Source organism: Meleagris gallopavo, chromosome 29 (genome assembly GCF_905368555.1).
Source record: "Meleagris gallopavo chromosome 29, MGAL_WU_HG_1.1, whole genome shotgun sequence".
Classification (NCBI taxonomy): domain Eukaryota; kingdom Metazoa; phylum Chordata; class Aves; order Galliformes; family Phasianidae; genus Meleagris; species Meleagris gallopavo.
The window spans coordinates 3,511,804-3,528,779 of NC_139432.1; the positions used below are offsets into that span (position 1 = coordinate 3,511,804).

The 16,976-nt window shown below is 47.0% G+C and overlaps 1 protein-coding gene across 2 annotated transcripts; it reads left to right on the top strand.

The window, feature by feature from the left end:
* The first annotated feature begins 5,513 nt into the window (after positions 1-5,513).
* On the top strand, positions 5,514-11,828 carry HOXB9 (homeobox B9). Of its 2 annotated transcripts, XM_085211144.1 has the most exons (3): positions 5,514-6,318; positions 6,537-6,614; positions 9,579-11,828. In XM_085211144.1, the coding sequence occupies exons 1-3, from the start codon at positions 5,811-5,813 to the stop codon at positions 9,812-9,814; spliced, it is 822 nt and encodes a 273-aa protein (XP_085067270.1). In that variant the 5' UTR covers positions 5,514-5,810; the 3' UTR covers positions 9,815-11,828. The 2 variants fall into 2 exon arrangements, with proteins under 2 accessions (XP_085067270.1, XP_085067271.1); XM_085211145.1 differs by lacking the exon at positions 6,537-6,614 and having other exon boundaries at positions 5,640-6,318.
* Positions 11,829-16,976: the final 5,148 nt, after the last annotated feature.

The following is a 16,976-nucleotide window of genomic DNA, read 5'->3' on the forward strand; positions in this document are numbered from 1 at the left end:
GGAGAGTGGGGAGACGGAGCTGGGGGAGATCAGAATCAGGCTCGGGGGGGGGGGGGGGGGGGGGGGTATGGCTGACTGCAAGCGGGGACAGAACTCGTTTCCCAAGGAAAGAATGGGGTGAGAAGGGTGAGGGGAGGTGATCCCCCTCGTCCCGCAGCTCCACAGCCGTTTCTTTCTCTTATTTTCCGAATTAGAAAGAGAAGATTGACCTTACCTGGGGAAGCAGCTGTGTGGGGACGGTGAAAATCCCCTCCTCGTGGTAACTGCCCCGTTTGCGACGTGATGCTCAGTTCTGAGCTGAGAGGCAGTGAGAAACTGCGGGTCGTCCAACACATTTCCCACGAGTTGCTCTCCTGCCAAGGTCCCGTCTGCCCCATATCGGCCCCACTCGGGGTTTGTGTGTGTTGGGAGGGGAGGGGGGGGGGGCAAAGCGGTGCGGAAAGAGCCCGCCTGAAAGAATCTCCCCCTTTTATGCTATTTTATTACTGCACCTTCTTTTATCGCTACACATTTTACAGAAACTCTCCCCTCAGAACTTCACTCTCGTACCTGTGCCCTTTTCCCACCCTACTGCCTTGCTTCGGTGTGGTGGAGGCAGATCCCTCCCAGACTTCAGATGATTTTTTTGGGGGGGAAGGGGGGTTCCCACTATCTGGTGGTGACCCCACAGCAGATCGTAACGGGTGACCCAGCAGCAGTGGGGTATAAAACCCCCAAAACCGGCGGCAGTGGGAGCGATGCGGTCGCCCAGCTATTGCGTGGGAGCTCGATATGATTTCATGGAGGAGAAGAGGAGGTGTGTGTGGGGGGGGAGGATCAGTGTGGTAGCTAAAATGTGGGCTCCTGAACAACAATCCAACTTTATTTTAAACTTTCTCTCTCCTCCGGCTTCGCCTTTTACAAAGCGCATACGCTTTTACTTTACAGGGGATCGAAATGCTTTATTAACTGCTGAGATTACAAACCTCATTTGGAATTGTGTTTTTTAACCGGAGTATATTTCGGGTTCTTGGAAAATTGCCCACATGTGTAACTTGTTTTTGCTTCTCTTCAGACAAGGAATTCCGCCTCCCCCCCCTTTCACTCCCTCCTTCTTCTCACCACTTACGGATTTTTAACAGACGGCCGCATTCAAACTGAGGGCTAACACAGGAAATGGCAAAGGTAGATCCTTCTTCTTTCAGGCTACAGAAACTTATTTCACGTTTTTTTTATTAAAAAAAAAAAAAAAAAAGATCTTTTACTCCTCAAGAGGGATTTTTGTTCCGCTCTCGTGACTTTGGAGGGGTTTGGGACTGAAGTTTTCTCTCTTAGATCCGCGTAAATGCGTTGTTTGTGAATTCTGAGCGCTCTGAGCCGGGATTTTATTACTGTTTCTTGGTTAAAAAAAAATTTCTATAATTATTATTATGGATAATTGCTATTTCGGCATACTTTTCATATTCGAAATTAACGCTCAGCCATTTGAAGGCTGAAGGATCTCTGAATCTGGTCTCCAGACTCCCCATAGCCGCGAGGTTCGCTCTCAGCTGTTATCCCCTCTTGCATATCCTTATCGCCTTCAAAACCCAGCGTGAAAAGAAGAGTGAATATATCCAAAGTAAAGCACACTGCACACCACCTGGAAACCGTGATAGGACCCCCCCCCGTCCCATCCCAGCACAGCAGAAAGCCCCGCACCCCCAGATATCCCCCCACCTCCTTCATCTCAGTGCTAAAGCGCCTGGAAAAGGAAGATGCCAATTCTAATAAATGATAACAACCGTCCTTAAAAATAATACAAGTGGTTCAGTATGTTTTCAGGCGAAATAAAAATAAAAATGAAAAATAAAATAAATAGGATCGTCTGCTCTTTTCTTTTTCTGATGCCAAAACTTCCACATCACCAAAGATGGCAGCGGAGCAGACCTGCAAGCTGCATCTTGTGAAGGCGTTTTGTGTTTGGTCTGTGCAGCAATACCGACCCGAGGAAGCTGTTTGTTAAGGATGAATTTTTTGCAGCTGTGTGTTTCAAAGGGGAGCGCTGTGTGGAATTGGTTTTCTCTTTACAAACAAGAAAGACTATTTATAAACAACATCCGAGCTCGGAAGCCTCTGGGTTTCCACTGCAAGCTGACAACACTCCCAATTTTTGCCTCACCGGCAAAATAATACTTGGCACTGATTCTGAGAGCAGAAAAAGTTTCCACTTTGGACTTTTTTTGGGGAGGGGTAACTGTTTCTAGTTCCATTTTACCGACCAGCAATAAACCCATACCTCAAGGGTAGGCAGCCGGTGTGCAAAGCGAAGCCCAGCTCGCACACCCTGGCTGCCCTAACCCAAAAACTCATCTCGAAATTGACTCTCCGATGTCTCTTTCTCCCCGGCTTTTCCTCCTCGGAGTAGTTTTTTTGTGTTGTTTTTTTTTCCCCCCCTCTCTCTCAAAGACAAGAGCTCTTCACGCCATTTCGGGCTCTGTTTGAGGATTTCAAGTATGAAGTCACAGGAAACAGACAGCACCACGCGACCGGGGATCCCAAATCTGGGATGGAACGGCTGCTCGCCTGGAGTCCCCCTCAGCAAAAGTTACAAAGATATGAGCTATGGGACTACGCACCAAAAATAAACTACTGAACAAACGGAAACCTCCAGAGGAGCGAAAGCAAATGGACTTGACAGATCAGCATGTGAAGTTTCCATCCACCAGGGATCTGAGAACTTCTGCTTTCTGCCTCACAGCCACACTCCTAAGAGTCTTCTTGGGCTGAATTTATATACTACAGAAGATTATATACTCACATGCTGACATAGTTCATCATTATTTATAGGAGGCGCACCAGGATTTTTTTTTCCCCAAGAATATATTTATTACAGGTAAGACACAGCCAATCTATCTAGCAAACAGAGAACAGGTGTTTTACTTCAATTAACGTTCAATAATTTTATCTATACTTATTCAACACCCCGATGCCAACACGGCTGTTTATCCATCACTTGTATAAACACATTTCCACGAGCCAGGAGAGTTTAATCTCCAGAACTCGCTTAAATCAGCCCTTCCCTTTTCCGAGCTCTCATAATATTTTCAGAGTCCCTCCGAATCTGTTGTGAAATAGGCTGATGTAATAAAAAGAATAAAGTCTTCGAAGGCAATAAAGAGGAGGACTGTGGCAATCCGAGCAAGCAGCTCGCATTGCATGGCTGATGACACGGGATCCCTTAAGTTCAAAAACTCCGTAACGAGTTAAAGGGAAGAGCAAATCAAAGTTGGGGAAAGCAGGAATTTCTCCCATCGTTCGCCCTGGTTTGGGAGATGAGAGATTTTGCCCCACGCTGCCCTACTGGTAGGGATTTCTCTGCCTTCCCCAGTTGAAACGCAAAGGGGTGAAGCGGGGTTAATTTGGATGCACCCCATAGAAAGGAGAGGAAGGTTTGTCGGGCGGTGAGGACTCACCTGGTCACATTTACTCGCGACGGTCTTTGCAAGAGCTTAAACCAGAGCTCACCTTGGCTGGAGCCCGAGGCTGCCTCTGCTTTTCCAGGTCAGGCAGCGTTTTGCTCTGGCTGGGGGCGGAGGGGGGCTCTTATAACCTTGATTGATGTAAAGAATTAAAAATAAATCCGACCTTCGGCATTGGGATCCGGCTCTCTCTGCCCATCATCCCGACCCTCTCGATTAATTATTATTATTTTTTTTTTAATGAAAATGGACAGCTTCTTCCCAGCTCCTCTTGAAGAAGAGGGTCTCTGTTTCTGGACGTGGGGAAAAGCGTCCCTCCATCACGCTGCGGGCCATCGAAAAAAACCGCTGAAGGGATTAAGGGAAAGTCTAACAATTTGGGTGTCGGGTTTTTATCACCTTAATGATCACCCCGTATCAGTAAAAGACCTCTGATAGCAAATTCATACATAGGTTTTGTACAGACGGGTGCATAGAAGTCGTGTACACAGACACATACGGTATCACAGACAGAGAGAGATGCGAAATACGCTTTTCCTTGATTTCAGGTGGCTATTAGCACACCCCCCCCCCCAGTGTTATTATTAGCCCGTTAATACAGGCTATATAATACTTACATCCCTATATACTTCAGAAAGGATTCGCGATGATTTATCATTCCTAGAAATCTCTTTGCCCTTCACATTAAATATCCTTCTGTGTTGGGGTGAGAGGAAGAAGGGCGGAGGGGCAATAGATTAAAGGAGGCGAATTGATCCAGACTGTTACAGCTGAAGTCCAGAAAACACTTTTGCCCTAATCACACCGCGCACCTTTTCCTTAACCAACATTTACGACGCCATCAGATCATCTCGCAATAAACGCATTTGTCATAATAAGTCGGGAAAAAAAACTGACCCTGTTACCCCGCACCGCCGGGCGGGACCCGCACCGAACCGGAGCCGAGCGTCAATCATCGCATCCAGGGCTGAAAAAAAAAAAAAAAAAAAAGAAATAAAAATTAGAATTCTAATTAAAATGAAGCCGAAATGAGTCAGATCGTCGATAACGCCATCGGGGAAAGGGGGGTCGGGGGGGGGGGGTGGCACGCACACATACATGCGGTGGTGTGAGCGAGGTGTGCGGGGAGGGGGGAAACACCGTGACTGGAAAGGCGAGGGATCCCTTTTTTTTTTTTTTTTTTTTTGCCCCTTTCTTTTTCCACAGGCAATAAATTTAGGACTATAAAAATCCAAGCAAGCTAATGTAAGTTTTATTAAACTCTTTAACCGTCTCAAGTCGGAGGCAGCCCGCAACAAAGCAGCGTCAGTGGCGCTCGGTATTTCACCGGGCTTGTAAAGTTCAATGAAGGTTTCTGATTCGAGACGTGGTGCATCAAGCTGGTTCGGCTCCAGCAAAACAACCCCGAGATAATGCCGCAAAACACGTGAAGATGTATTCACGTAAGGAGCGGTTTTGGGATGCGATATGGATAGAAGCATTCAGCCGAGGGCATTAAAGGGGGGAGGGAGCGGGGACGGGGCGGGGGGGGGTCGTGTCTGCAGCTCGAACCGTAATGTCACGCATATGCCACTCACATTTGAAATTTCATATTTGCCCCCATGATCGTACCACGTTAGCATCCATTTTCCGATGCCAGAGGGTTTGTTATTTACAGCACCCTCCCACAACTCTTGCTTTTCCTTCCAAAAACGCGTTTATACGCGCATCGTGTGCGTGTCGTTTAATGAATACACGAGTATGTGTGGATACGAAACCATCGGGGTGGGGTGGGGGGGGGGGGGAGGCTGGTTTCTATGTATTTTCTGCCTTATTTTTTCTTATTTTTGCTATCGTACTCTGGAGCCCGAGTGGCAAAGAATAGCTTTTATCTCCATTCCCCCATGGTGGTTATTAAAGGCGAAGTGAATACATCAGCATCTCTCATTAAAAAAAAAAAAAAAAAAAAAAGGGAAAGAAAAGAAAAGAAACCCGGACCCCCTCCCGGACCCCCCCATAACGTTTCAGCAGCAAAATCTACGTAGGGAGATATCAACCCCAGCTCTGCCCGTTTCGTGGCTTTTCTAAACTCCTGACGTTTTGCAACATTGCATAAACATAAAACAATCCATCCTTGATATGGAATGCAAGGGCGGATGACAGCGCAGCGCAGCCCCCTCGGCTTCGATTGATTTACGCCGAGACTGACGCTTTATCAGGCACACGAAAAAAGTTTGACCAATCATTTTGCTGGGAGCTCACAACACAGCAGCCCAACTGTACTTTGTTGGCTAGGAAGTTCGAGAAGGGGGTAGAGTACAAATCTAGATCTGTCCTATATTTTTTTTTTTTTTTCCCTTCATTGAACCGTGCTTTGTATGATGTCTGAGAATGTCCATTTCTGGGACTCTTAGCAATTACTATGTCGACTCTATTATAAGTCATGAAAGTGAAGACTCGCCTTCAGCTAAATTTTCATCTGGGCAATATACAAGTTCCAGGCAAGCTGGGCACAATGAACATCTAGAATTCCCCTCTTGTAGTTTTCAGCCAAAACCTCCAGTTTTCAGCGCCTCCTGGACTCCTTTGAATCCACATTCTTCTGGTACCCTTCCTGCCGTCTACCATCCATATATTCAACATCAAAGCGTCCCATCTGATAGCAGGTATCTACGGAGCTGGCTGGATCCAGTGCCCAGAGCAGAGACCCTCCCCGGGCAGGGATCTGTTAAGGCAGAGCCGCTGCTGGGCCGTCCCGGGGATGTCCATAAACAGGGAACACAGGAGTACAATTTAGAAACTTCTGCTGCAAGGGAAGGGATCGTTTCCAATCAAAGGCCCAGCTTCGAGGACAATAAAGTTTGTGAAGGAAGCGAAGACAAAGACAGAACAGATCAAAGTAAGTTATAAAAGTGAGGAAGTAAACAGTATAAAAGCTGGAGGAGGTGCAATAAAAGGGGACAATGCTGCGTAAAGTTTAAAATCAGGGCTTAAAGAAAACTCTCAGATGGCTGATGCCAACCTAAGGGGAGAGGTGGGGAGGGGAGAGGGGTGGCATTGTTTCTGCGGGGAAATACAAATAAAAATTAAAACGAGCGTCGTCTCCGACCAAAACAGAGTCCAGAGCGGACAAAAGCTGGATGGAGCCGTCCTCTTTCCTACAGAGCGCTGACTCCGGCAGCGGAGATCATTGCTGTAAGCGGGAATGAGGGCGTGCGGAGCTGCGGGCGGAGGGAACGGAGGGACGGGGAGGAGGGGGGGGAGAGCGGAGAAACGTCGGGAGAAGGGCCGGGAGAGGAGAGCGGAGGTCGGGGGAGAGAAAAGAAGGGGAAAATCGTGGAGGAAAAGTTCACGTGGGGGGGGGGGGGAAGTAAACAGCGGCGGGGGCTTTTCCGTGCCCGCTGCGCTGCGCTGCGCCGGCAGATTGCGGGCTCGGGGCTCCCCTTCACCTCGGGGTTTGTTGTTTTTTTGTTGTTGTTGTTGTTTTTTTCTGCCGAGTTTTGGTCGTGGATGTATTTGTTGTGCGTGTTTTGCTTGGTTTCCTTTTCCCCAATTTTTTCTTTTTTTTTTTTTTTCCCTTTTAATTATTATGCATATTTTTGGCACGCGTTCGCTTATTTCTGTTTCGATTTGCTCGCGTATTAATGCCTCACTTCAGGGTCTGACTATTTCAAAGCCGAAATATCACTATTTCCAAACTCCCTCCGAGTTGAGTTAAAAAGAGAGAAGGAGAGGAGTGCTTCCAGCTTAATTAGCTCTTTATTTGCAACGTAGCCAGATTGGAGAACAGCTAAACTTCATCGCGTGCCTTTTTAGTGACCTGGTTTCATTTTGATTCGCCCCGAAAGGCAGAAAGAAAAATCGTTTTGATGTATTTAATAAGATTATAGTTGAATTATAGTTGATTCTGCTTGTAGTACGCGTTGTTGTTATTACTAAAATGACGCAAGAGCGTTTGAATGAGAAAGAATGGGTGTCCGGTTCGGTTGGTACCCGGGGTCCATCTGGAAGATGGAAGGGTTGTGCGGGAGGAGAGGGAGAAATTTGGCTCCAGCACCGCGGTTTGCGCAGTGAAAGGCGAAGTTGTGCGGAGCGTTGGGTTGGAAAGGGCAGAGAAATCCCTCGCCAAGGGCACAGCGTGTGCAGGACACCCTGGCACAGCCATACCGTGATTTAACTTCGTTTTAGTTTTTCTACCCCCTCTCAATCCCTCCCCCCTCCTTTAACCCCTCACCAAAGTGTAAGAAAACGCGATTATTCCCCCCTCCTTGTGCACGACGGTGCGGGGGAATTATTTTCTCCCCTATCGTTTGGCTTGCACGGTGCACACGCACTCACACACACACACACACACACACACACACACACACATACAAAAAGAAAGTCCTGTTCTATTGTGCTGGGCAGAGATCCAGAACAAACTGCAAGCGGGAGGTGAATGGTCGGAGAGAATGAAATATCCAAGTTCTGTGCTCAATGTCCCTGAAATTCAATATAGAAAAGCCTCGTCCAAGAAAATGTTATTAAGTCCTAAGTAAGCGCGGGGACCCGAGCTAAGACGATGCAGTGCGGTTTCTCTATGGCGTGTGGTTACGACGCATATTTTGTTTTAAATAATAGTTTAATTTGGGCTAATGTTGAGAGGCTGCCAGGGCTGGGAGACGGAGCTGTTTTGCAGAAAGCGCTCCCACCCATTTCCCTGACTCTTTCAATTTTTGAAAGTATTTCACAATAATGAATCTCTGAGCCGGGTATGGCACCGGGATCTGTTAATTTATTTGCAAGGTTTGCAAGGAAGCCATGTGCCAGAGCCTCCCCTCATTTGCTCGCCCATTCGCGAGGGTGTATACAGTCAGTAAATAAAATATCCGCGTTTAAAATGCCTCCGATTTTAACGATCCGAGATACGACCGAAAAAAAAAAAAATAAAAGAAAATAAAATAAAACCCAACCAAATAAAAATCCGTTATGATGCAGAGCCCTCCGTTGCCATTAAAGGATGGGTAGCAGGATTAACAGTATCAATTATTAACAGCTTTCTTCCTCTTTAATATTTAATCCTGCATATTGGATCGAGTCAATTACATTAAGGAAATAGCAGCGCAGATTTGGAAGAGGCAGTGCTTGCAGGGGAAGATTAAGCGGATTATTTGTAAAAATATTCAATATATTTCGTTTTACGTGGAGGGAACGTCGCGATGGGGCGCGCGTGTGTGTCTGTATATATATTTATAATGGTCCGTTTAATTGGTGTAAAGGTTTATGGCTTCGGCCATCATTTCGGAGGATGAAAAGGAAATAAAACAGAAATACGTGGTCTGTTCTTTTCCTTTGCCTTTCCCGCCTCTCCTCTCCCCAACACTCCTCCGATATTTGCATGTGATTAACGAACGCTCTATTATTCGCCCCCGAAGCGCTTCACCTTTGGGTGCGACCTCACCCAGCACTGCGTCTGCGGGGCTCATTGCTAAAATGATGTTTTAATCCCTCATCCCCCGCCCCCCCTCCTCCCTTCCCAAACCCCCATCCCAGCATTGGGTTTAAGCCCGAAATGTGCTTTTTCCAAACGGTTCCCACGTAATTTCTCCCACAAACCACTTATAGGGGGGCTGGGGGGGGCTATATTGTTGGAGTCGCTGTTCTCCCTTCGCATCGGCCCTACAAACATCCATAGTTCAGCCTAACACTGTCCAGACCTCCTGCAGCACAGTCCAGCCAGCCCTGAGGATGTTTATGGTATCGAGAGCGTTTCTTGCCACGTAGCAAAAATAAGCAGGATTTATTCAAGGAGCCTTTTTTTTTTTTTTTTTCACCCCACCCCCCACCCCCCGTCTCCTCTCTGTCCCCTTTACCCACAACACTGGAGTCACCCGTGGGGAAACGCAGCTGAAATAAATGCGGGATTTTAGCTTTGCTTTCTCCCAGTGCAAAGAGAGAACATCAAGGCTGCACCTTGGGGATGGGGGGGGGGGGATGGGGGGGATTTGGGCCCCCACGTGTGGGCAGGGCTCGCCTTGCTGAGGCCGGGCTGCTTTCAATCCTGTTCCCATCTCGGGTTCGCATATGCGTGTGTATAATCTTCTTATTTGATGGCATGATGAAAACCTTCTGAGAAACACTTCAGGCTGCATCGTATTGATCTTGATGCTTTTCTTTCAGCCAACCCAGCTGCCAGCTGGCTGCACGCCCGTTCCTCCAGGAAAAAACGATGCCCTTACACGAAATACCAGACCCTGGAACTAGAGAAGGAGTTTTTATTCAATATGTACCTGACGAGGGACCGTAGACACGAAGTGGCCAGACTCCTCAACCTGAGTGAGAGACAAGTCAAAATCTGGTTTCAGAACCGAAGGATGAAAATGAAGAAAATGAACAAGGAGCAGGGCAAGGAGTGAAAAGCAGCAGAGCAGCACCCTCCCCTTCCTCCCCCCTCTTTCCTTTCCTCCCCCCCCCCCCCCCAAGACCCCCAGCTCCGAACACCCGAGCTGTAATGCTAACACACAACCCGAACCATGGGGAAAACCTTCCCAATTTCCCATCTCCACCTTTGCATGCGAGATGTTGCTTCAGATCCTTTTTATCCTCTTAGCGTTGCCACGTAGGAGGCAACTTAGCAAAAAAAAAAAAAAAAAAAAAAAAAAAAAAAAAAAAGAGAGAAAAAGAAAAAAGAAAAAAAAATAGTGCAGCTCCTCATTGGGGGCACATGCTGGGTTTTGTTTCTGTTCTCTTGTTGTCTTTCTCTCTTTCTTTCTTTCTTTTTTTCCCTTTCTTCTCCCCACAGTGTAACACAGGCTCCTGTCGGAGCAGCAGCTTTCCCTGCTTGCAATTCTCTCCATGGAAAAGCAAGACGGCAAAAACACAACCGGCCCACAAACAGCCCCGTTCCAAACCCCCCAACCAAAGCACGCCGCTTTTCTTTCTCCACGTAAGGACAAAGCTTCGCACTCACACCCGGCTCACACAAACACACACAAACACACACGTTGAGGTGGCCGAGGAACCGGAGGATTTAATTAAACTGCCGCCAAGACAGACACATTCGTAAGGCTTGCGTTTAATTGCACCCAACAAATCATTTTCAATTCGTCAACTTTACAGTGGGCAAATCTCTCAGTGACAGCCCCGCTCCCGACTGCGCTGGGATTCTGTTTCCTTTTTTCTTTGCCTTTTTTTTCCCCCCTCTTTCTTTTATATCTCTCTAATTTTTTTCGCTTTGTTTTATGATGCGGGATTTTATTTCCATCTTACCGTGGTAGATGTGTGACTTTGACCTAAAAGTTTAGTAGGACCCTACCAGGCAAACCATCCCCCTCCCCCCCCTCCCTTCCAACCCCCTCATCTGGTAGTTTTATACTGGGTCACTTGGAAGACGAGAGCAGACGGGGAAGGGGAGGAGGGGGGGAAGGCGAAAGGCTGTGTGTGGGGCACACTCAGAGCCGCATTGTAAATTATTTAGGAGAAAAAGGGGCGGAAGAACCCCTGCCAACTTATTCCTAACTTTTAGAGGGGAGGAAGAATGGGATTTTCTAGTTAAGGAAAAAAAAAAAAAAAACACAAAACAAAACAAAACAAAAAAAACCTACCTTCGTAGTGCTATTAGGGGAGGGGAAGGTTGTGTTCTTAGTGCTAGCATATTTATAATTTATTGTGAATTGACTTTTCCTAAAGCAGTAGGCTGTTGCAGAGATAAAGTGCCAACCCTGGCGTGTGTGTATTTCTTCCCCTCCTGTTTGCTGAGACGCTGTTAACGCTCGGGTGTTGAGAAGTTTGGGCTGCAGCCGCTCCTGGCTCCGTTTCCCATCCGATCGGGGGCCGCCCCAAACGTCCCCATCCCCGTTCCCATCCCTCTTCTCATCTCCATCCCCGTCCCCATCCCTATTCTCATCCCCATCCCATCCCTATTCTCATCTCCATCCCCGTCCCTATTCTCATCTCCATCCCCGTCCCTATCCCGGCTCAACGAGCGACACCAGAAGCTGCAGCGGCTCCTTTCTCCCCCCCCCTTCTCCCTCAAATCACTCTCTATAGCCCACCCAGCCCCGATGGTTTACGGCGAGGTCTCCCGGCATTCCGGACGGATGCTTTTCTGCTCTGACAGATCCGCTGCAGGTTTCTCCCCAACCATACAGGACTGAGTTTCCTTTATCTCTGTAAGACTTCACTTTGTTTTGGGAATGGGAGGGGAGGGGGGGAGGAGGGGGGGTTGGATTAGTACCAGTTGATGATATGGTGGCTATTGTAAAATGTGGTTGTGGTTGTGCTTCTGTGAATGTCGAAGCTCGTTTTCTGTTTTCTATTGTGGCTTTTAAGTATACGAAGAGTTCCTCAGTTGTTAGTTGGTGGGAAAATAATAATAATAATAATAATAATAACATGGAAATAAACCTCTCTCTTTTTCTTCGTGTGCAAGTTTGTATGTTTAGCTGCCAGGAGTCTGTTTAGGAACGAGGGGGTGTGAGATAGAGCATGTTTTAGGGCGGGGGGGGGAAGGGGAAGAAGAACAGAAATCTGTTTCTGCTGTCTGTGCGGATGAACCGGCGCAAATCTGTTCTGATAAGCTGCTGGGCATCCTTAGCACAAGGGCTGCGAGGCTGCTTTTATCTGCTGGGAACAAAAATGGCCCTGGGAAAGAGCGATAGGCAGATTTTGGAAAGTGTTCCCGTTCCCCCCGTTCCCCCCTCCCTCTTCCTCCTTCCCTCCCTCCTTCTTTTCCCCCTCGATGCAGAGATAAGGGCTGGGAGCTGCGCTGAGGATCGCATCAGTTCAGCTCCTCGTGAACTGGAGGGAGGCGGGGGGGGGTTGCAAAGTGAGGGGGGGGGGAACCAAATCCTCCGCTCGACCAGAAACCAGACTTGTAATGTTTAATTCCATTCCCTCCCAAAGTTTGTTTTCGTGCCCAGACTTTCCCGTTTGAAACTTTCCATCCTTCAGGAGCTCCTGTGGGAATGGAAACTCGGGGGGGGGGTGGGGGGGGGTTGGGAGGGAGGGGTTCCAGGTGTTGATAGAGCACAACAGAACTCCCACCTGTGCCCACGGCCCCACTTTCCTTCCTCCAATCCGAGCTCAGAAAAGCTGTTGCAGAGAGATTTGGAGCTCGGGGGAAAAAAAAAAAAGAAAAAAAAAGAAAAAAAAAAAAAGAAAAGTTTGTGGCTGCAGAACTGCAGAACTATTGCCCTAAATCCGGATTTGTTAAACAAAAAAATTAACGTATCTCTGTAGAAATAGAGATGCTCGGTTGGGAGAAATGATGGAAAGCAGGCAACGATTTCAGTTTTGATTCTTCTCAAGGGTGAAGGAGCTTCAGCTGTGCCTCGTGGTGGGTCGATGCGCCCATATTTCGAGCTGAGCTTTTGGTTAAATCCGTGTCAGCGCACCCATCTCATTGCCATTGGCGACACGGCGGCCACCAGGCTGAGTTTTTCCCTTTCCTTAAATAAAAGGGCTGTTATGTTACAAATAACAACGAGGTGCTGTTGGTTTGAATAGAATTCGAAACGGGGTTGGTTGTTCTCCTCTTTTAATTTTGATTTTTTAGGAAATAGACTTTAAAATGTTGGGGGTGGGGGGGAGGGGGAGAAGTCTTTTGTAGCGTCAGCCCGGATGTATTTTCCGCAGATGTTTAATACTCCAGAATAAAAATCGATCTGAGAACAACAGCACCGATATGTCATTGTGTTATATGGCTTCGCCTAAAATTCCAGAAATATTTTCTCGGTGTTTTTCCGCGTTCTTTAGTGCCTCATTAAGTGTATTATCAGAATCCATTTCTGCTTAGGTCCAAAGAATAAAAAAAGCTCCAAGAGACAAACGGAAATAATTCCGGTGCAGCAAGTGCGTATTCGGTCTCTTGCAGCCTCGATGCGTTTCTAAATCTTTACTTTTTTTCTCTCCTTTCTCTCCCCCTTTTTTATGAGATCAACTGGGAGATCGTTTTTCTCCGATTCCCTTTCAAGGCTGCAGTTCGCTTCCTCGCTTGTTTGTTGCTTCGTTTGGAAGCTTTTCTTCTTTGCAAGCTCGCATCAGCCGCGGGGCAGCGCGGGCGGACGGGAGCGCTCGGTTTGACGGTGTCCGTTTCTGTCTCTACCCACGGGGATATCGGAAACCCCAAAGTAACGCGGGGATGCCCAACACGTTGGCATCACCTCGGTTTTGACACCCCGCTCCTCCTGCCGTGGGATCAGCGAGAGGTAATTCCGCCTCTAAATTCGTTTGACGTTTTATTGCTCGTGGAGGGAGAGAAGTGCTGGGAAAACGCTTCCCTCTATTTAAGAAATCAACAAGAAAATACGTAAAATAAAACAAGAAACCCCACCAAAACAAAATCCAACAGAATCTAAGAGCCGCTCAGCCCTGCGGGAAGCAGGTAGTGAGAAATACAACCCAGAATCTCTTTCCACTAATTTTTAACATAATGGGAGCTCTAAAAGGCAATTTTTCACTTTTTTTTTTTTTTTTTTTGGAAGAAAATCCTTTCTTTGGGGCAGCAACGAGAAGAAAACAATAGAAGAAAAAAGATATTCGGAGCTTACAGAGGGAAGAGAGAGAAAGGGAAGGAACTTGTCATAAAAAAAGGAAAATTCAGTGCAGTGTGCTGCAATAAAAGAATATGACCGCTATAAAACTTTATAGGGTATAAATTTCTGAAGGTTAAGGAACTAAACGGCTGTAAAGCAAACAGTGCAAGAAAACTTTCAGGAACTCCTAAATTACTACAACGACTTGGGAATGTGGGGAAACCCAACGCGTAAATGCTCTTATTTCTGCTTCGGTCACATATAAAGTTCCTTTATTTTTATTTTGTTTTGCATTGTTTTGTTTTGTTTTGTTTTGTTTCCTAACGGAGGGGGGAGTTAAAAAATAAGAGATAAGTTGGGGGGAGAGAAAAGGTGGGGAGGGGACTTTGGCTAATTTATTCTTCTCCTGCAGTTGCCGCACTCTGGATGATACCCTTTGTTCTTTTTTTTTTTTTTTTTTTCCCTTTTCTTTCTCTCTTTTTTTTCTTCTTCTTTTTTCTTTCTCTTTCTTTAAAGCAATTCCAGGCTGCCAGAATGCAGAGCCGTGCACACAACAACACACACAGGGGCACCCCCGCACTCACACACTCCAAGTTCTGGCGAGACGTCTGGGCTTGGGAAGCTCTTTATCGGTTTACAGCCCTGGCCTTCCCCCTCCAGAGCAGAATGACCAATTGTTTAGTCTCGGAATTTGAAACAATAGTGGTTTTCAAAAGCAACCCTATTTTGTCTCTTTTATTGCTAGCAAAGCGGCTGGATGATGAGGATCTCAGAGCGCAACACCCCATCGCTGCGAGGCGAGAAGGACGAAATCCATTTTTCTTTTCCTTGCCCTTTCCTTTCCCCACCTCCCTTCCTTGGCAGCTCCGTGCCCCCCAAATCCAACTCTGCCCCGTACGGAGATCCCCGCACCCCCGACGGCGCTGCAGTACCACGCTTGACCGCGAGGTGGCGCCATTGCTCCACGATAGACGCGCGCCTCCCGCACCACGCGGCGCCGCTCCACGCAACACCTTGATTTCATTAGCGGCAGCACCGCGCCGCTGCTGGCGTGCAGGAATCATCCCGAGGCATAAAATATAGGATTAATTATAGCTGTTTTGCCGATTTTTATAGGTTACATCTATTTTTCCTTTCCCCCCTTTTTTTTTTTTTCCTCCTGCGAGGGGGAATTGCGTGATGCTCAAAGAAAAAAAAAATAGAGGAGGGGAGTTAATCTGTCGGCTGGGATGGAGTGAGAGGTGGGACACGCATCTATTTTCAATGTTCATTTAAAGGGGAGAAAATGTATCGGTTTTTGTCTTTTGCGAGTTCGGGTGGAGGTGGGAGGACAACTTAATTGTCTCCAAACCGAAGATTTACGTTTGGAGGACTGAAAAGGAGAGTGGATTGGAGAGTTCGGGCACGCAGAATCGGGATATTTCTCCTTGGCACTGCACCTTGGCCATTAGGATAATCTGTGCGATCTCAGCTCATCATTTTATACGTTTCAGATTCAGAAGCATCGCCTAAAAGCACTCTTTGTGGAATTTAGTTCTTGCTCTTTTTGGTAACGCTGCCGCTTCTTCACGCCCAAAGACTCCACTTAACATGCTTGAAATATTCCTAAATGTCACAAAATGATCGAACACGATGAACTTATAGCGCTTTATAACGTGCGTAATTCCTTCGTTAACGCAACAGCACCAAAACGCAAACTTTTAGCCCTATTAATTCACTTTTATTTCGGCCTTATTAATTCACTTTTATTTCGGCCTTATTCCTCCTCCCCCCCCATCGTAACTACAGGGCAACCACCGTGCAGACGCTCCAACCCTTCCGTTCAGCCCCAGATAACAACGCAGTAAGAAAAGCCGGCAAACGTTGCCGGAGAGTTTTCCTCTCGAATCGATGCAGCTTTGCCTTGGCTGAAGTTGTGCGGGGAAAAAAGAAAAGAAAAGAAAAAAAAAAGGAAAAAGATCCCCCATCTGCAGCTTTCTGCTGAATAATGCCCCAAAGTTACAGCGATGCGCAAACGGGAGCGGCTCTGGCAACGATTCCAGGCGTTGTCCAAAGAGGAAAAGTCTCAACACCTCGAGACTCCATCACAAAACCCATCCAATGAGACGCACGTGGGAAGAGATAGGGATAAAATAACAATAATAATAATAGTAATAAAGCAGACGGAGGGAAATCGTGCCCTCGTGCTCCCCATGAAAGCGCAGAGCAGCGTAAAGTTAAGGTTTACCTAACAGAGGTTTCGGGGCCGTTCTTTTGCCTTTCTTTCCCGTGGATTCCCAATAAATCTCTCCTCCGTTGGGTCTTTATAAATTACCTCACACACCCCACACACATCCGCACCCGCTCGGCTTTTTTTTTCTCTTCCCCCCCCCCTCCCCGGCCCCCCTCCTTTATAATAGAAACATTTTCCTTTCATCGGGAATCTGAGTACAGTAGATGAGTGATTTAAGATCGGTATTGATTTGCAGTGCATTGATGAGTTCCCGTCACATCACGACCATAAAATCCTACCGCCCTTTCTAAAACGCCAACTTCCAACAACAACTTTCCCTTCTCTCCTTTTCGGAGCTCCGTTTAGGAATGGGAACCGTTGTGGTTTTTCATTTTTACCACCATCAGTGGATGCGGGAACGGTCGGAAAGGCACAGAGAGAGACGCGAATTCTTTGCTGGGGTTTCTTTGGCCAATTCAATGTTTTGCTGGGTTGAAAATCCGAGCACCGCGCATCCCCACACCGCGCTGTTCGGCTCTGTTTCCTTATGCGCACCATTTCTGGGCTTTTATGTGCGAAGATGAAACCAAAAATCTGCTCAATCGACGATAAAAGTGTGGAGAAAAATAAAATGTTAACTTGCCTTTTAGGGGGGGGGGGGAAAGCCTTAATTATACCACTGCAAGTACTCCAACAACAATAATTACTTGAAAAGGCTCTTAGACTCGGCTCAAATTATCCCTGCTCAAAAGAGGCGAAACGTGTTTACTTAAATTATTTCTCTAAGGGTGCTTTTAAAGTTTTATTCCGTTATTATCTTTGTTTTCTTTC